The 20,306-nt window shown below is 44.5% G+C and overlaps 1 protein-coding gene across 2 annotated transcripts in view; it reads left to right on the top strand.

Moving 5' to 3' along the window:
- Positions 1-3,672: 3,672 nt before the first annotated feature.
- LOC124788004 (trimethylguanosine synthase) overlaps positions 3,673-20,306 on the top strand; it is a 69,748-nt gene continuing 53,114 nt past the window's right edge. For both annotated transcript variants that reach the window (XM_047255045.1, XM_047255046.1), the window contains exons 1-2: positions 3,673-4,039; positions 4,118-4,277. In XM_047255045.1, the coding sequence (XP_047111001.1) occupies positions 3,924-4,039; positions 4,118-4,277 (276 nt within the window). In that variant the 5' untranslated portion in view covers positions 3,673-3,923. The remainder of the gene's footprint in view (positions 4,040-4,117; positions 4,278-20,306) is intronic.

The raw sequence follows: 20,306 nt of genomic DNA on the forward strand, positions 1-20,306 counted from the left end.
TATGCAGTTCCTGACTCGCCTTTAAGAGGAGAACCAAATTCAGATGCTATTTTTCATTATTTATTCCAGTTTAGAGTGTAGTCAGATGACGAATTACTGCAGGAACATTTTAAAAGTGTCCCCCTCAAAATATCACATATATTTCTCATATAATAAAAAATGATTAAGATTCTGGAACAAACTGTACAGTTTTATGTTCTGCATTATCCCACAAGTTGTCTGTGAGTGTGAACACAATGTAGCATCACTATAAATTAACATGATAATCGGTGTTGAATCTTGTGGTAGTGGCTCAAGAGCACAGTGTGGGAAATGTTGTTTATACAAAATTTTTAATGGCTGAAAAACAAACAACTGAAAGAACAAGACATGCATTGGGACCAACGGAAAATTATGTAAATGGCAAGTAAGTTTAAAATCTGGGTACATGAAACCAGGCTTTACTATAATTATACTGTTAAAGCCAGTTAATACTGGCCATCGTGTTTCATCACATCCTATCCCATCAAAAGATTCTGCAATGAATTTATGAAGGTGCCATCCAAGCTCGTCACCCTGTCACCATATGTCATGTCACAGCACCATCAAGGTTTCTCAGGAAGAAAGTTTTGACTGCTGATATCAACCGACCATTACTGATCAAGTGATCCCCAAGCTCATTTCCTCCTGATATATGACCACACCTAGATCTCCATACTTCATTTAATCAAGGTTTTCGTGGTTGATATTATTTGTTTGTTGGTCGTTAGTTGACATAAACTGTTTTGTTTCATTATTTCCTTAGTTAAAATTTGTAATAAATGACGAAAGATGAACTGAAGCAGTGAGGCAGCGGTATGAATTGTACTTCATGAGCATATTAAATTACTTTCCCTCTAATACATTAATAAAATGGATTTTTACACATTCCAATACCGTATTTAATGTTTTACGATGAAATGGATTGGAATATGACAGCAGCTTTTAGTGGAAAAAAGTACTGTGGGCAGAACCAGATTGATTAATAAGTGGAACTTGTTTGTATATTCTCGGGCACTTGTAATACGCACATCACCCCAGTTCCCAGAACCCTGAAGATAGACGTTGACTGTGGATACTGTAACACGAGCTGTGTATCTCCTTCCTGGTGGAAAGGGACTGTGTCTGTGTTACAATATCCACAGTCAACATCTATCTTCAGGGTTCTGGGAACTGGGGTGATGCAAAACTTTTTTGATGTGTGTACTTATGAAATACAGATTCTTCTTCCTTGAGCTTCTTGTGTGGTGTGTGAAATTCTCCTTTTGTATTGCATAATGACATTTTTCGGACCCAAACTCTTTTTGCATTGTTTTATACTACTGTCTTCTTTCTCTAACATATAAGCTATCCCTGCAGGCTGCAAACCTTTTCAGTCCAATAAATGCCATTTTCGTTCTACTGATGACTCAGACATCGATGTTTATAAGCTACTGCATTGTGTACATGCACTTCATGTGTAAAAAGAGTTGAAAATCATTTTGCAAAGATTGCAGTGCCCACCAAGTAAACACTTGAGGACACCCATGCGAGTTGAAATTATGCGACTTGAATTGATGTGATGTATCGTGATGTGGCATACAGTGTGAATACACGTTGACATGAGAGTGCCATGACGTGATAGTGCAGTGATGGCCAGTGTGAATTAACCCTTAGCTTGTATATATTTATACTATTTACCAGGTACTACTAATACACTGTAGAAAGCAATAGAAGAAAATTATGTGCACATAACAACATCCTCGAAATTTTCTAAATAATGTGTATGGAGAAATTGACTGGACATCAATACCTGCAGACACCTCTCTAGGAGGGCTTCAGTGATCATGAGGGTTTGACAACATCAGTAACTGGAGGTGTTACAAGATATGTTAAGAAAGTTAGGAACATATTTGTGCTTAGGAAGAGTTACAGGATACAGTCTGCAGAGTAACTGAGTAGTTCTGATGACAAATATGAGGAACAAGATTGTATAAAGTTCAAAAGCATTGTACAATGTGCCTTACACCAGTATATTTGATCAAGGTAGTCAGGGTTGAGAAAAAAATTCCACTATGTTTCAATAGCCATGCCAGAAAGTTACTATGAACGCAAAGAGAACTTCGACATAGATTGACAAACAAACGATGAACAAAATCAAAATGAATGTAAGAAGTGTAACGGAAGAAACATGAATTCGAATATACAATTGTGCCAACCGACCTGATTAAAAATCCTCAAGAAAATTTGATCTTGTCTAACGTTAGTAAATAGATTGAAACTAACTATTCAGTCACCGAGTGACCTTACTGGTATCGAAATAGGAGATGACAGAGAGAAGCCAGAAGTACAGAATTCGATATGTTCCAGGAAGAGTCTGACAACATATATATAGCGAAATCATCACGAGATGAAAATCAAAGAAATTAGAGCTCATATGTGGATTCACCTACAATCATTCTTCCATGAGTCATCTGTGAATGGAACATGGAAGGGAGATGAAGATAGCGTATAAGAAGTTACAACTACCATATACAGTAAGGCTGCTTGTAGAGTATAGAATGCAGAGGGATACAAGATTTTTGATTCTTTAGAAAATGATTTGTATTGTTTTCTACCGCTTGGAGGTTTCGTTATTTTATAACTGTTTTTTGTTTGCTGAAAACTGTTTTGGTCTGGGATACATCTTTCCAATACGTGATGCCATCCTCAGTAATTAATGTACACAAGTTAAGTATATTGCCCTGTTGCTGCTATGGTCTTTAGTCCGCAGACTAGTTTAATGCAGCTCTCCATGTTCTACAGTAGAGCTGCATGTCTTTGAGATTTGTAAGGGCTGTAGTTTTCCTTGCTTTCAGCCATTTGCAGCACCAAATCGCAAGGAGGTGTTGACTAACGTTTGCAAGCCCAGATAAATCAATCATCCAGGCTATTGCCCCTGCAATTACTGGAAAGGTAGCGGCCCCTTTTCAGGAACCAAGCTCAGATCAACCAATCATCCAGGCTGTTGTCCCTGCAACTAATGAAAAGGTAGCTGCGCCTCTTCAGGAACCATAAGTTTATTTGACCTCTTCGCAGATACCCCTCCAACTGTTTGGAGGTAAGGCATGGAAATCTGTATTGTAGAGACACGTGAACCACCCTACCCCAGCAAGGTCTGAACTGAATATAAACCTTACTAATTTTTGTGATTATTCATACAGATTGTTGGTTATGCGTCATTTTTATTTTGTTGTGTGTGGAGGTTCATAGATTTACTATTAGTATGTGTTTGGTAAATAGAAAAGAGAAATTGACATAAAATTGATGCCTGTGGAACAGCTTGAAATACATTCTGTCAAGATCTGGTTTTCTTATTTCAGTTTTCCAAGCTCTTTTTAAGACAATTTAGCGCTGACAGCTTTTATTTGCCCGTACTTCAACCTATTATCAGTAAAGCGACGACCAGTTCATTTTCCATTTTTGACTAGTGAGCTTAAAATATAAACTTGCTTCATTGTTTCTTTATATGATATTCTGGAAAAATGTCGCTTCCGAGGAAAAAAATAAAATAATCCCTAAAATAAATTTATTGAATGACATTTATGATATCTTTAATAGCCAGCAGTTAAAATCTTGGTTAAAATTTGTGGACAACAGGACAATCTCTGATAGAGCCATTGATGTTCTGTATCCACTGTCTGAACTTAAAGATCTGAGAAGCGTGAAGAGAGGTGTGTGTGGAGAGCGGCGTCGTGTGTAAAAGTGTGAATGGAAGTGGTATTCTGTAATAATTGACCATTTCCAACAAGGTTTAGGAATGGCGATGGCCGTACAGAGTAAAAACACGATCCATTTGGAATTAAAACTAGCTAGGCGTCGTTTGATTACTACTCTTTTTTTACTATGTGTTTCGTCTGACACTAGTTCATAGTATTTTGTTTATCATGTGTGAACATTTTTGGGAGCCACTAGCGGAGATTCATTTGGCAGTGAGTGAAGCACCAACAAGTGATAGTGACAGTGAGGGTATCTATTGCCTCTGCAGCAGAGTTTTTATACGGTAATGGTTGCACAAAGAAGTGACAATAAAGAGTTGTTTATGGGACATGATACAGTGTGTCGTCTGTTATTGTTACAGTAATGCTGAATTTTTGCAAGGGGGAATGTGCGAGAAAACTGATGGAAGTGAGGACGAAACTCATTATAATTTAGATGGTGAAGATTCCTATACCTTAATCCCGCTAGAAGAAAAAGGAAACACTGAAGTAACAGCACTGAAGTTGGTGGGTAAACCAGAAGTAAGTAAACATACATGTCATATTAAACTTCATGCATTCCAGCATGCGATTAAACATGTTGTGACAGCTGTTTGTAAATATGTAATTATGTATGTTAAGCTTGGCAGTTTGTTGAACTCTTACGAAAACCGAATTTTAGAAGTGAGGCACTTTACGTCAGACGAATATAAATGTGCAGGTGTATGGATGTATATTTTACGGATGAAACCAATTGCAACTTGAGATCGTATAGAGTATTTCTCAAACCGCGGAACTGAAAGTGATCGTAGAGAGAAGGTTTTGTGTTCATACATTTTTGTTTTTTCTGTGTTCATCACATCAAGGTTATTAGGCGTATTGAATAGATTGGGAATTTCTTTTCCTTTGATCCAGAAAGTGTTTGCATCGAGTTTCCTGTTGCTTAGTGGATACATCAGGTCACAGGTTATATATTTGAAGGAAACTTAAGTGAGAACAAATGTAGTCATTATTTACATATTTTAAGACTGGTTTTATCCGTTATATATTCAATAAATGCCAGAATAGGTCATTGTGAAATAACATTTGTCATCACTGTGATTTAACTGTAGATCTGTTGGACGTAATTTAATTTCAGCTACCCTCATTTAACCAAATTGTAAAACTTGATTGATCCTTGTCACATGGTTTTTGGATTCACTAAACGCTGTGTAGCACACTTCGACCTATGTGTTGTCCGTATCCTCCCACCCACACCACCACCACCTGCTATCTTTCGAGGTGATCATTGGAATAGTATGGACTTTGTTTTTGTGCATTAGTATGCTGTTAGTGTATGTAATGTGACACACACCTTTCCAGTGTTGTTTTACCCTCACATGAGGGTCTTGTAGGTACATTGCATTTTGAAGTACAGCTGTACAGTACATTGTGAGATGCCGCCGGAGCTTTAAGGACAAACTGTCTTAGTTGTGGGCAGTTTATAACATTATTTTACTGTGGAAATTGATTAACGTCCACAGTTAAAGAATGAAAAGTGCTATTACATTTCATTTGTCACTGATGAAATTTGGTAGTGAGAATGTATTTATCTAAGCCAAGAACTGTCAGCCAAGTCACATTACTCACCCACCCTTCTCTCCTCTGCCCCATGTTGATGGTATTTATGGACGACGCAAATGTGATAGCCACTGGTCCATTGTTAGAATGCTCCATTTAAGAAGAGGTGTATGGTACTTCCACATTCACTGGGTCAGATGACCTGTTTTCCTTTCTGGTGGGCACAGGTTTCCACTATACAGTTGTAAAGGATGGTACTAAACTATTGGTGAAGCTCATCATCATAGGCAACAGTACACATAAATCTCAAATATCTTTCCATGGTGTGTGAGCATTGCAAATAATTATTGTAGGTGGCTGCATTGATTTCTGTGTCACATCATGATACATGTAGTGCACTCACTTGAACACAAGTTTTGAAAAATGAGTGGAACTTGGAATTATATAGGGACCTACCTCAAATACTGCATGTCAAAGCCTGTGTTTTATGTGTGTGTGTGTGTGTGTGTGTGTGTGTGTGTGTGTGTGTGTGTGTGTGTGTCACGCCATTGAAGAAAATGAGATACTTCTTTGTCAGTACTTAGAGTGGTATCAAAAAATCTGTGTAAACTGAATGTCTGTCCATAGACTAAATATTACGTTGTTGCAGTAAAATCCTCTTTGAAGATGGTTTGCATACCAAGGATGATAAATGTTGGTTTCTGCCCCATGTTCGGAAACATGACGCCTAAGGGAAGATTTTAGGTGAAAATGTAAATTTAAATGTAGTTATTTGCTGAAGAATGATGGGTATTTATGTAGTGTCATGAGTGAGACACGAATTGTTGACCTTGACATATAGTTACTGGTATAGTTAGTGGTATAGCAAATTGTGTGATCCATCTGAAAAGAATATTTTGGCTGCTATGTGAGTTGTGGCATCTTCCATCACAGCAGCTTAAGGTCAATATGAAAAGTGGTGGGCTGCCATTAGCTTCTGTGTACAACTAGTCGATGTGGTCCGACAGTATCTTTATGGACATCCTCAAAATACTGGCTTTGATGGAATGGAAGTACAAAGGGATGTGGGGGGTTGACGTGGTGACTTATTTTCTTCTGCTGCCATGTGCTGCTTTGTTGTAATACCTTTTAACTTGGATTACACAAATGCTTTTTTAACTAGACATATTATGACTTGAACTCCTGGGTGGGACAGACTACAAAGTGAAGTTGGGACTCGGACATAACAAGTGAGTGTACATCCGGTATTGACATTGTAACGCATCCTCCCATTTTTATTTTGTGTGCAGTTGCAGTCCAGATCAAGAAACAAAATGCAACTTTAACTTGTCATTCTTTTCATGTCTGCTAATAAGAGTTTGAAATATGATAGTTTAGCTCTTGTCTCACTGCAGGAGGGGCATCTGCTGGCATGTTCTGCACACCACTGACATACCTGATACGTGCAGTGAATTTGGTGATTCAAGTCTTCGATGTCGTAGCTGGTCTGGCACAAAGAATATGCTAGCAGTTTGTTGCCATGTAAAGAGGGAATGGTCAACCTTTTAGCATGTATCAGAATTTTGTAATGGCAACATAGGCTGCATAAATATTGGTAATATGGCAACAGGCTGGCTTTTGTAGGAGGTAGCTACTGGTTGAAAAATGGAAGAGACTGCAGATAGCAATTAAAAACTGCTCCTGCTGCAGGGAACAAAGCATTTACAAGTGGATTTCAAAAAGTAAATTACACATTGCTATAGCAGGCCAAGTAACTTCTATTGAATGCTGCACTACACTTCAAAGTGAGGCACATATGACACTATTTTTCAACACAGCATCAGTCGCTGTAAGCAACAGTCAGAATGTTACACCAACCATTCAGTTTAAGGATGATTGTAATGATCAAGGAGCCACTTGAGAACTGCTTTGTGATCATCCCCATCAGAAAATCTGCAATTGCTGTGAATCAGTTCCCTGATTACGTGGGCATTGTCATCTTTGGTCGATGTTGATGGCCTTCCTTCCCAGAAATCACCACCAACATCTGTGCAGCCTTGGCCAAATTGTTGGCACCATTCCACTACAGCTGGACACAACATTGCATCTGTTCCACGTGCCTAGTACCAGAATGTCATGGTGAATATGTGTGCAGTTAAAGTATTTTGCCCACAAGAATCATGCTTTGGAATACATTTCCATTGTCTTGCCATTTCACTCCACACTGTGATGCCCCCCTGCGGGTCCGGGGTAAGAATAGGCCCGAGGTATTCCTGCCTGTCGTAAGAGGCGACTAAAAGGAGTTCCAACTGTTTCGGCCTTCCATGTGATGGTCCCCCTTGGGGTTTGACCTCCATTTTTCAAAATTCTACAGAAGTACGAGCCTTTTGGGGAAGGACGCCTTACTTGGTGTACCACTGGTCCTCAGTGCACTAAAACCTTTGCACTCAGCATTGTACCGGCGTTGTAACCATACCCACTATTCCTCAAATTGGGCCTAAACGCCTGATGTGTTGTACAAGTTACGCCCATAGTGCATCCCCATCTGCACCTACGATTATGATGGACGTACGAGGGCACCAGAAATCCAGCACGGTAACCAGCCCGTTGTGGTGGGGTCGTCATGTACCCTCTAGGTTGTAGCCCCCGACAACACAGGGATCGTACTGCCGATACCTGAGCTGCACCCTCCCCACGTCGGCCAAGGAGTAGATGCCCGTCTCCTTGGGGCATCAGGACTCCCGGCAACGGTCATCCTGCCAGGTGGCCCTTGCTGAGGCTGGGTGGCGCCCGTGGGGAGAGCCCCTGGTCGGAGTGGGTGGTATCGGGGCGGATGTTTCGCAGATGAAACGTCAACACGTATCAGGTCGCTCTGCGGCCGAGTCTTTCAAAAGGAAAGGTACTGTTTCTAGTTCTGGTTCTCCTGCCTTTCCCCCTTGGCCACTCCCTGGGAGGAGGGACAGGCCCGCCGGCTTGGGGCGAAGTACTTCCCCCGCTATTTGGTCTGTTCTCGAACCGATGGGGGGACGTTTGCCACCTCCAAGCCCATGTTCTTTGTTCAGCACATTGAGGACATCTTCGGGGAAATCGAGGCTCTCAGTAAGATGCGTTCGGGGTCCGTTCTAATAAAGACCACCTCCGCCACACAGTCGGCGGCGCTCCAGGCGTGCGACCGCCTAGGGGACATCCCAGTGTCCATTGTCCCGCATCTGGCACTAAATAGGACGCAGGGGGTTATTTTTCATCGTGACGACCTGCTACAATCTGATGAGGAGCTCAGGGCCAACCTGGAGCGCCGAGGCGTGCATTTCGTCCGGCGAGTCCAATGCGACCCCAAAGACCGTCGCATCGACACCGAGGCCTTTATCCTCGCCTTCGAGGGGGACGTTCTCCCGGAGAAGGTAAAGGTGATGTGCTACCGGTGCAACGTGCGACCTTACGTCCCGCCTCCTATGCGCTGTTTTCGGTGTTTGCGCTTTGGGCACATGTCATCACGGTGTGAGGCTGAACCCCTTTGTGGCGATTGTGGACGTCCTCTTCGTGAGGAACATACATGCACCCCACCACCTCGGTGCGTTAATTGTCCTGGCATCCACTCGCCTAGATCCTCAGACTGCCCCGCATATCAGAAGGAGAAGAAGATACAAGAACTCAAAACTTTGGATCGGCTCTCTTATTTTGAGGCCAGGAAGAAGTATGACCGCCTCCATCCCGTGCCGTTGACCACTTCGTTTGCCTCAGTTGTGTCCACTCCTTCCGCAGTATCCTCACCCCTATCCTGTCCCCCCTCCGCCTCCTCCCCCCATCCGGGGTCTCTGGCTTCGCCTCCCAAATCCCTCCCTTCCAAATCCTCCTCCCCCGTGGCCCCCGCCCCCTCTGCCCCAGGGTCCACCCCCCCCCCCCCCCTGGGATGATGTCTATTACCATCCCATCCCATTGACCACCCCACTCCAAGCAATAGCTGTCCGTATTACTCTTTCTGCTTTTACTTTTTCAGTTTGTACCATCTACTCTCCATCGTCATCTGCTGTTAGTCGGGCTGACATGATGCACCTGATCGTTCAGCTTCCCCCGCCGTTTTTATTGTTTGGCGACTTCAGTGCCCCTCATCCCCTCTGGGGCTCTCCTGCATCCTGTCGAAGAGGCTCACTCTTGGCGGATGTCTTCAACCATCTCAATCTTGTCTGCCTCAATACTGGCACCCCGACTTTCCTCTCGGACTCTACTCATACCTACTCCCACTTGGACCTCTCGATCTGTTCTACCACTCTTGCCCGTTGGTTCGAGTGGTATGTCCTTTCTGACACCTATTCGAGCGACCACTTCCCCTGTGTCATTCGTCTCCTGCACCACACCCCATCCCCATGTCCTTCGAGCTGGAACATACCGAAAGCTGACTGGGGACTTAACTCCTCCCTGGCGACCTTTCCGGACCGCGGTTTTCTCAGTTGTGACAGTGAGGTCGAATACCTCACGGCTGTTATCATCAATGCTGCCAAACGTTCCGTTCCTTGTACTACCTCTTCTTCACGTCGCGTTTCCGTCCCCTGGTGGAACGAGGCTTGTCGAGACGCTATCCGTGCTCGACGACGTGCTTTACGCACCTTTCGCCGCCATCCTACGTTGACGAATTGTATTGGATACAAACGACTCCGAGCGCAATGCCGTAGAGTCATCAAAGACAGCAAAAAAGCTTGTTGGGCCTCTTTCACCAGCTCCTTTAACAGTTTTACTCCCTCTTCTGTCATATGGGGTGGCCTGCACCGGCTGTCGGGCATTAAGGCCCACTCCTCGGTACCTGGACTGATCTCAGGTAATGAGGTCCTCGTTGATCCTGTGGCTGTCTCCAACGCCTTCAGCCGGTTTTTCGCGGAGGTTTCAAGCTCCGCCCATTACCACCCTGCCTTCCTTCCCAGGAAAGAGGCAGAAGAGTCTCGGGGACCTTCCTTCCACTCGCTGAATCTGGAAACTTATAATGCCCCCTTTACTATGCGGGAACTCGAACGTGCACTTGCACTGTCCTGGTCCTCTGCTCCGGGGCCAGATGCCATTCACGTTCGGATGCTGGCACACCTTTCTCCGGTGGGCAAAAGCTTCCTTCTTCGTACCTACAATCGCGTCTGGACCGAAGGTCAGGTCCCCATGCATTGGCGTGACGCCGTCGTTGTTCCTATACCCAAACCCGGGAAGGGTAGACACCTTCCTTCTAGTTACCGCCTCATTTCTCTTACAAGCTGTGTCTGTAAGGTGATGGAGCGCATGGTTAATGCTCGGTTAGTCTGGATTCTTGAATCTCGACAGCTACTTACTAATGTCCAATGCGGCTTTCGTCGCCGCCGCTCCGCTGTTGACCACCTTGTGACCTTGTCGACATTCATCATGAACAACTTTTTGCGAAGGCGCCAAACAGTAGCCGTGTTCTTCGATTTGGAGAAGGCTTATGATACCTGTTGGAGAGGAGGTATCCTCCGCACTATGCACAGGTGGGGCCTACGCGGTCGCCTGCCCCTTTTTATTGATTCCTTTTTAACGGATCGAAAGTTTAGGGTACGTGTGTGTTCTGTATTGTCCGACGTCTTCCTCCAGGAGAACGGAGTGCCTCAGGGCTCCGTCTTGAGCGTAGCCCTTTTTGCCATCGCGATCAATCCAATTATGGATTGCATTCCACCTAATGTCTCAGGCTCACTCTTTGTCGATGACTTCGTGATCTACTGCAGTGCCCAGAGAACATGCCTCCTGGAGCGCTGCCTTCAGCGTTGTCTAGACAGCCTTTACTCATGGAGCATGGCAAATGGCTTCCGGTTCTGTGAAGAGAAGACGGTTTGTATCAACTTTCGGCGATATAAAGCGTTCCTTTCGCCATCCTTACATCTCGGTCCCGTTGTTCTCCCATTCGTGGAAACAACTAAGTTTCTAGGGCTCACGTTGGACAGGAAACTGTGTTGGTCTCCACACGTCTCTTATTTGGTGGCCCGTTGTACACATTCCCTTAATGTCCTCAGAGTTCTTTGTGGTTCATCTTGGGGAGCGGATCGCACTGTCCTGCTTCGCTTGTATCGGTCCATAGTCCGATCGAAGCTGGATTATGGGAGCTTCGTTTACTCGTCTGCTCGGCCATCCCTCTTACGCCGTCTCAACTCCATCCACCATCGGGGGTTACGTTTTGCGACCGGAGCCTTCTACACTAGTCCTGTTGAGAGTTTTTATGCTGAAGCTACTGAATTACCATTGACCTACCGGCGCGACATACTGCTGTGTCTGTATGCCTGCCGGCTGTTGTCTATGCCCGACCACCCCTCATACCAGTCCTTCTTCGCCGATTCTCTCGACCGTCAGTACGGATTGTATGTGTCTGCCCTGCTGCCCCCCGGAGTCTGCTTCCGTCGCCTGCTTCGACAATTGGATTTTGCCCTCTCTACCACCTTCAGAGAGGGTGAGAGCCCGACACCACCTTGGCTCCAGGCTCCGGTTCATATTTATCTCGACGTCAGCTCACTCCCGAAGGAGGGTACTCCGGCTGCAGTGTATTGCTCACGGTTTGTCGAACTTCGTGCTTGACTTGCCGGTCACACCTTTATTTACACCGATGGCTCCAAAACTGACAATGGTGTCGGCTGTGCCTTTGTCGTCGGGGCCGCCACCTTTAAATACCGGCTCCTCAACCAATGTTCGAGCTTTACGGCTGAGCTTTTTACTCTCCATCAGGCCGTTCAGTATGCCCGCCGCCACCGCCATTCATCGTATGTACTCTGCTCTGACTCACTCAGTGCTCTTCAGAGCCTTGGAGCTCCCTATGCGGTCCATCCCTTGATTCAACGGATACAGCAGTCCCTCCATTCTTTCTCTGATAATGGTTCTCCTGTCAGCTTTCTGTGGGTTCCCGGACATGTAGGAGTGCCTGGGAATGAGGCTGCGGATGCTGCAGCCAAGGCTGCAGTCCTCCTGCCTCGGCCAGCCTCCCATTGTGTCCCGTCATCTGACGTTCGTGGGGATGTTTGTAAGAGGCTTGTGTCGTTGTGGTGGGATGCTTGGTCATCCCTCCAAGGAAACAAGCTCCGGGCAGTAAAACCACTCCCAACAGCTTGGACAGCCTCCTCCCGACCATCTCGGCGAGAGGAGGTCCTTCTGACCAGGTTGCGGATTGGGCATTGCCGGTTTAGCCACCGCTACCTGCTCTCCGGTGACCCAGCCCCGCAGTGCCCTTGTGGTCAGGCATTAACAGTGTGCCATGTTTTATTGTCGCGTCCCCGCTTTAGTCACTCGTGTTGTCCTGTCCCTGCCATCTACTTTACCGGATATTTTAGCTGATGACGCTCGAGCAGCTGCTCGTGTTCTGCGTTTTATAACTTTAACTGGCTTGTCCAAAGACATCTAACCTTTTTACTTCTTTTATCTGCATCTTTGTCAGGTCTTTCTGGTGTCCCCCCCCCCCCCCCCCCCTTGAGTTTTACTAGATTCCATGTGCTCTAACAACGGTGACTGGGAGCTAATGACCTCAGTAGTTGAGCGCCCTTAAACCCCAAAAAAAAAAAAAAAAAAAAAAAAAAAAAAAAAAAAAAAAAAAAAAAAAAAAAAACCCACTGCGATGCACCTGCTATTCAGACCATAGCAGAATTGTGTGCAGGAAACGCAGAACATGAACCTCTTCCAGTGCGCTCTCTCGTTGTGGAATAGTCTTAGTGTGTGACAATAAGTGTAACTTCCTGACTGTAGTCCCCTTGTACTACAACAGCTAGAGGCATGTGTGGCAGTGCATGAAATAAAAGTACTGTATTTGTGACAGTGATCTTGAGATCAGTAAAGACAATGTCTACTGCAGCGCAGTGTATCTCGTGGTTTTGAACTTCCTGCAAAATTTGTTGATTGACCTGTGGTAGATGTTGCTAAGCCCAAGAACTGCTTTATATTGCAAGGCTTGAGACAAATGACAGTAATGAAAAGTACTGAGGGACTAAGTGAATAATGTGCAAGTAACTACCTGGTAGATTAAAACTGTGTGCTGGACAGAGACTCGAACTCTAGACCTTTGCCTTTTGTGGACAAGTCCTGTACCAACTGAACTATCCAAGCACGACTTGTATCCTGTCCTCACAGTTTTACTTCTGCCAGCTCCTCATCTCCTCCCTTTCAAACTAGACAGAAGTACCGCAAAACTGTGCTACCTCAGTTGATAGTGCACTTGCCGACGAAAGGTGAAGGTTTGCGAGTTCAAATCTCAGTCCAGCATACGGTTATAATCTGCCAGGAAGTTTCAGATCTGTGCACACCCTGCTGCAGAGTGAAAATTCGTTCTGGAATGTGTAAGCATTTCTCCTACTCTCAAGTTAATTGATCTAGGTATCTACAAACATAAGATAATTGTGCATTAGGTTTTATAGGTTAGTCTATTTAGCACCCTGGTCTTAGGATTCAGGATAATGTTCTGCATGGCCATCATGGTATAGGTTAATTCAATTTTATTACTAAATCACTTCAATTAATTGCTTTAACAAGGCTATATCCAACCACCTGTACTCTCCTCAGTAAACACATTTACGTGTTATGACATTATAGGCTTTCCCGGTGTAATAAGTCTTGAAAGTCTCTTCAGGTTTGCTGCCGGATCATAGAATCAAGGCAATTCAATAGTCTGGTGAACCAACTGTTTGCCATCTTCAGGAGAATGCTGCTGCGTCCCACTGAGAACTGATGCCATGGCTGCAAATCAACATCCTATATAGGACTTCAAAATCCTCTGGAAGAGTCTCCGAGTATGATTAGTGAAAAACTGGATGAAGAGTCGGTGAAGCTTTGTCGTCATGCACCGACATCTATGTATTTTTCATTTGGCAGCAACATTTTTTAACAGAATGACGGAGGGGCTATGGGTAGTCCTTTATCACCCAAAGTCGCCAGTTTATTTATGGGGGGCTTTGAGGATATGGCACAGAGGACTTCGGCTATGCAACCAAAATGCTTCTGGAGGTATTTACAGATGGCCACATGGACATGATGCTGTCAACAGATTTTTGCATCACTTCAACTGTCTTCATCCCAGCATTAAATTTACCAAGGAGGTTAAAAGTGATGGGACGTCACAGTTGTTCACTGAAAGCTGATGCACACTATTCGGTATCTGCATGCTAAGAGTTGCCATCCACTGTACGAATGCAGTGGTGTCCTTAGGACTCTGGTATGCAGAGCATATACCACTGCTGACACGGACAGTTTAACCCAAGAACTTGTACATTGGGTGGCCGTTTTTAAGGAAAACAGATATTCTGGGAAGCAGATTCGTCGGACCATGGAGATGGAGTTTGGACTACCCCAGGAGGTGCATAAACAGGAGCATAGATTTGTGGCCGTAATTCCTTATGCTGGCGGCATATTGTTTTAAGATTGGAAGAATTTTAAGGAGTTTTAACATTAACATTGTGTTCTGTCCATCTTCCCAAGATTAAGACATTACATGGCTCTGTGAAGGATGATTTGGGGTGTAAGAAGCTTGGAATATATAAAATTCTGTGTCAGTGTGGGAAGACTGACATCGGCTGTTCGATTCGCACACTTCAGTACAGGTGCGTGGAACATCACCGCCATATGAGGCTACAATAGTTGGAAAAATCGGTAGTAGCAGAACATTGCTTAAATGATAGACATTGAATGAAATTTGATAGTTGCCAATACTTCCAGTTTTTGGAACAGTGTTTATAGAGGCAATTGAAATTAGGTTGGCAGATAATTTGATTAATAGAGACAGTGGGTTTCCTCTTAGCAGATGTGGAACCCTGTACTATCCTGCAGCCAAACAGAACATTCTCAGTGCGGCCATTTTGAGTGTTCAAAAATAGTCTGAGTGTGAAATATTGTTGTCGCCGGTGTTCTACCAAGGATGATGCTACCTGCCTAGTCTTGGAGGGCAGAAACCGTGGTGGGTGGCACATGCGCTGTGCGTGGTATGGAGGCATATATAGGACGTCGATTTGCAGCCTTGGCATCAGTTCTCTGTGGGACTCAGCAGCAGCAGCATTCTCCTGAAGATGGTGAATAGCTGGATCACCAATATATTCGATTGAGTTGATTTTAGGATCCAGCAGCAAACCCGAAGAGACTTTCAAGACATACCTGTATTAATCTGTTTGTATATGACATGTTTGTCCTGGCATTAAGCTGATAATTTCTATAAAATTGCAAAAAAATTGTTGGACACACAATTATTAAATTTAATGCTACATCTCAGTGTCTCTTGTAGTGGGTAAATTCCTTACTCATTGGTTGAGTAACCCAGAAACTATTCTTCTGCTCTGACTACGCATTTGAATGATCAAGCCATGTAAATACCTATTCTGCAGATGCCACTGGCTGCTAACTGTTAACACGCACAACGAGAAGTGTTCACTATCAGCTGCTTTTTGGGAAGCAACATACACCCTAGGCAAGTAGAAGGCAGAATTCTTATCTGGCCACTCCCAACTTTTCAGGTGTCAGTCTCTGTGGTCTTTCATGAATTTATTGTGACCGTGTGGTGTATACTTAAGTATGTTATAGGATGTATTGTGGGTGATGTGTGGAAACTGTCATAATAGGTTACTGTGTCCCTATTTCGTACAAATGATCAAACGAATAGTGTGTCCATGGTGTGATGAAGGTATCCATGACTCGTCAGTCAGGTTGTTGAGTGAATGAGGCGTGGGTGGTGAGCATCAAGTAGAAGGCTTTAGAAAGATAGAAAATTACTTGAATAAAGCATGCTGGTAACAGTGAATCACTAGATGAACCCGCACTGAAGAGAAAAATGAGCAGTTAGTGTTATGCATCCAATCCGGATGGCTGGCCCATTTGTAGCATACAAGTGTTAATTATCTTTCGTACGTATCAGAAGACAGGATGCTAGATACTCAGGTAGGATAACACTGTATCTGCCAGGATTGTAATTTTATCTTCTGTGACAATCAATGACTGCCTCTTGTCAGGTCAGTTGCCATTGCTACTGCCGTATCTGTTAGTTTCCCGTATCTTAAGACAGGTGACAAAGGTTGATTTGTGAATCAAATTTGCGATGTTACCAGCATGTCTCTCTGTGCAGGCGGATGTCTATTTTGGCCTGTGGGCAGCTGCTGTGGGAAAGGGCATGTTGAACACATTAAATGAAACTCTGCTAGTTGGCTGGTTAGTTCAGAATGTAGTGCCTGCATGGGATCTTCTTCAGAAGAGGTAACAGTGACTTTCATACATCTGTACATCATTAGTATAAGATCGGTTGCCTGTGCCAGAGTTCAAAAATGCCCAGTGCATACTTTCAAAATGTTTTGGATGTTTACAGGTAATTGTGATAGTCATATATTCAATAGTATGTCATTGTTTACATCAACATTTTATGATATTGGAGGGTTAGCAGTGGTAACACCCAAACCTCCAGATGTCAGACACTCAGACTAGTACCAAAAGTATGTCTATAGAGTATGAACCAAAACACCGATTTTGTTACTGCTGTCGTCAGTAAAATGTGCGAAAATGCTGACTAAAAGTATCAACAGAGCTGTGGAGCACAGGAAATGTGTATCTGTGAGTGATTGACTTGTAGATCGTGCATGGATGAAGAGGTAAGTGTTTGGTTGTTGTACTGAAGGTCCTGTGTTTATAGCTCAGTGAAGAAATTTTTTTAAACTGTTGACATGTGAAATTGCTATAAGGGGGAACATTTTCTTGACATGTAAAAGGACTTTTTGGGGTCTGTAACACTGTTATTTAGCCAATCTGCTTTCGCTTTGTTAGTTGAACCTTATGTACTTATTATTGATCTTATTATTAATTGCTGGCCGCTGTGTCAGAGCGGTTCTAGGGGCTTCAATCCGGAACCGAGCTGCTGCTACGGTCACAGGTTCGAATCCTGCCTCAGGCATGGATGTGTGTGATGTCCTTAAGTTGGTTAGGTTTAAGTAGTTTTAAGTCTAGGGGACTGATGACTTCAGATGTTAAGTCCCATAGCACTTAGAGCCATAATTATTATTAATTAATTTTTGTTACTGTGGTTTGAACCCAGGACCTTTGGCACACCAAACTAACACTTTACCAGCTTCCCCACAGAAGCTACATATGTTAGCTACTTACATTTATGCCCTCGATATCCTCTGTAGTTCTAGTGTTATTTTTAATTAACATTTATGCTCATTCTGCTGGACAACTGCGCGTAGTTAACTCTAGATTGGAGTTTCATTTGATACTGTATCGACATATAACATTTGGTACCAGTCTGAGTGTCTGAAATCTGGAGGTTTGATAGGTAAGCTCTTCAGGACATTATTTATTTATTTGTAAGGCGTTTGCTGTCAAATTGGTGGTGGATAATGCATCACTGTCACTCATCTGCCAACCATGCATATACGGTTATACAAGTATTAGTACGTGTATTTGAGTATTGTTTCATTACATGTTAATGGATAGCAAGACAGTTTTATGGTTATTAAATAGAAAATTGTGCGCTATTTTGATAAACATACTCCAGTCACATTAATGTGACCACTGCATATGTTTTCTGTCGTTGTGCAATAACTGCCCACAGACAGTGGGTGACAGTACTTGCAGTGCGCAGTGTATGAAGTGTGCTCAGGGATGTGGAAAACAGTGCAGTTATTGTTGTAATGCAGAAATGGAGTGATATATGTGGTGTCCAAAGCGGCGTAATTAGTGGCTCTCAGGCCAAGGATGGAAGCATTTCGGAAACAGCTAAGTTTGCAAACTGATTGTGTGGTTGAAGTATACTGCGCATGGCAAAAAGGCGTTATCCATAACTGGCACTGAGGCAACTGTGTTTCACCATGAGCCATAGAAGACGGGGCGAACAACAGCTACGGAGATGAGTATGTGCGAATAGACATGCAACTGTTGGGCAACTGACTACCCAAATGAACCAAGTGACTAACAACAGTGTCTCTGAATGAATGTTCAGCAAATGTTGCGGGCTTCAGCAGTAGGCACCTGATTCATGTGGGCAAGCTGACTGGCGTTCATTGGCAAGAAAGGCTGGAATTTGCATACCAGTGCCACAACTGAATGTCCACTGAGTGGCAAGTGGCCTTTTCAGATGAATCACATTTTATGCTCCGTCGGAAAGATGGCCAGATCCCCTGTGGATCTGGGGGTTAGAATAGGCCCGAGATGTCCCTGCCTGTCGTAAGAGGTGACTGAAAGAGTGTCTCAGTTTTTGGCCCTATAAGTTCAGCTCGCATTTTATGGTTTGACCTGTCACTTTCCAAATTCTACGGAAGTGCGGGCAATATGGGGAAGGGTGCCTTACATGGTGCATGAGTTATCTATAGTGCCCTTAGATTCGATCTCCTGAACCGCTTGTCATGTCTTTGCATCTCCACCTGCAGTTCAGCTGTGTGGGCGAGGACACTTTCCAGCGTATGTCATCTTCTTTTGTTTTCTCTTGTCCTCTTTCGCCCCCAAGACAATATTGGATTTCTCTGCACTCAGTATCCAGCACAGCAGCCAGTCTGTTGTGGTGGGGCCGTCATGTACCCATTTGGTGGTAGCCCTCTGACAACACAGGGATCATTGTGCTGATGCCTGAGCTGTAAACTCTCCACATACGCCAAGGAGTAGATGCCTGTCTTCCTGGGGCATTAGGACTCCCGGCAACGGCTGTCCTGCCAGGTGGCCTTTGCTGTGGCCGGGTGGCGCCTGTGGGGAGAGCTCCCAAATCGGGGTGGGTGGCATCAGGGTGGATGACCTGCAATGAAACGGACTAAGTCGTCTCTTGCTGGGACCTTATAGTGCCAGCAGTTTCCAAGAGGGACAAGATCGAGTACAATGCTGACAGATATGACCCTAAATCTTTTCCCTCCCTCGCTACACCTTTGGAGAAACGTAGGGCTACAGAAAGAAGAGAACCATATTCACCTCGGTATTTAGTCTGTAGCAGAATGGATGGGGTCTCCTTTCTAACCTATGAAGCCCCAATTTGTTGTTGAACACCTTGAGGATAAGTTTAGGGAAGTGACAGCAATGTCAAAGATGAGAAGCAGCACGGTCTTGATTCAGACAGCATCCCCAGCCCAATCCCGAGTGTTACTCACTTGTGACCGACTGGGTGATATTTCTATTTCCGTCACTCCCCATAAAAGCCTCAACATGGTCCAGGGGATTATTTTCCATTGCATCTCCTCTTGCAGTCTGACAATGAGCTCCATGCCAATCTAGATATATCATTTCATCAGGCATGTTTACTACAGGGGGCCCAAAGACAACAGGGTTGCTACTGGGTGCCTTCATCTTGGCCTTTGATGGTGATTCATTGCCTGAAAAGGTCAAGTTGATGGTTTACCGCTGTGATGTTAAACTGTATGTCCTTCCCCCTATGCGGTACTTTAAGTGCTGGAAATTTGGGCACGTGTCTTCCCGCTGCACTTCCAATGCCACACGTCGAGACTGCGGACGTCCACTGCATTCGGATACTCCATGTGCGCCTCCTTCCACTTGTATCAACTGTGGAGAGCAGCACTCTCCCTGCTTGCCAGACTGCACAGTACTCCTAAAGGAGCAGAAAATCATGGAGTACAAGACCCTGGACCAATTGACTTTCACAAGGCTAAATGTAAATTCGAAAGATTACACCCTATTCGGTTGACGTCAACGTATGTTGCAGCTACATCACCATCGCCGTCCCAAGTGCCAGTGTCTCCTTACTCTGTGACACAAACAGGCAACCAGAGTACATCTGTCCCCTTGGTGGTAGGGGGGAAATCTCCTTCTGTTCCTCCCAAAACACCTACTTCAGCAGCAAGGCCACCCCCCCCCCCCCTTTCCAAATGTTGGGAACATCGTGTCCCCCCCCCCCCCCCCCCCCAGCTGGAGAAGCAACACCCCTCTGGCTCCTCTCATGCGGAAGGGCCCCCATGGGACCCTCTCTGCCAAGGTCTCCATTAATGCCACTGCGGACTCTCACCAGTGGCTAAAGGAGCCAAAAGCTGCTGGACGAAGAGCTTCACGGTCTTCCTCTGTGTCTGAAGCTATTTCGGAGAAATCCTCCCAGTAAGTCACTAAAGAGAA

The sequence above is a fragment of the Schistocerca piceifrons genome, chromosome 3 (genome assembly GCF_021461385.2).
Source record: "Schistocerca piceifrons isolate TAMUIC-IGC-003096 chromosome 3, iqSchPice1.1, whole genome shotgun sequence".
NCBI lineage: Eukaryota > Metazoa > Arthropoda > Insecta > Orthoptera > Acrididae > Schistocerca > Schistocerca piceifrons.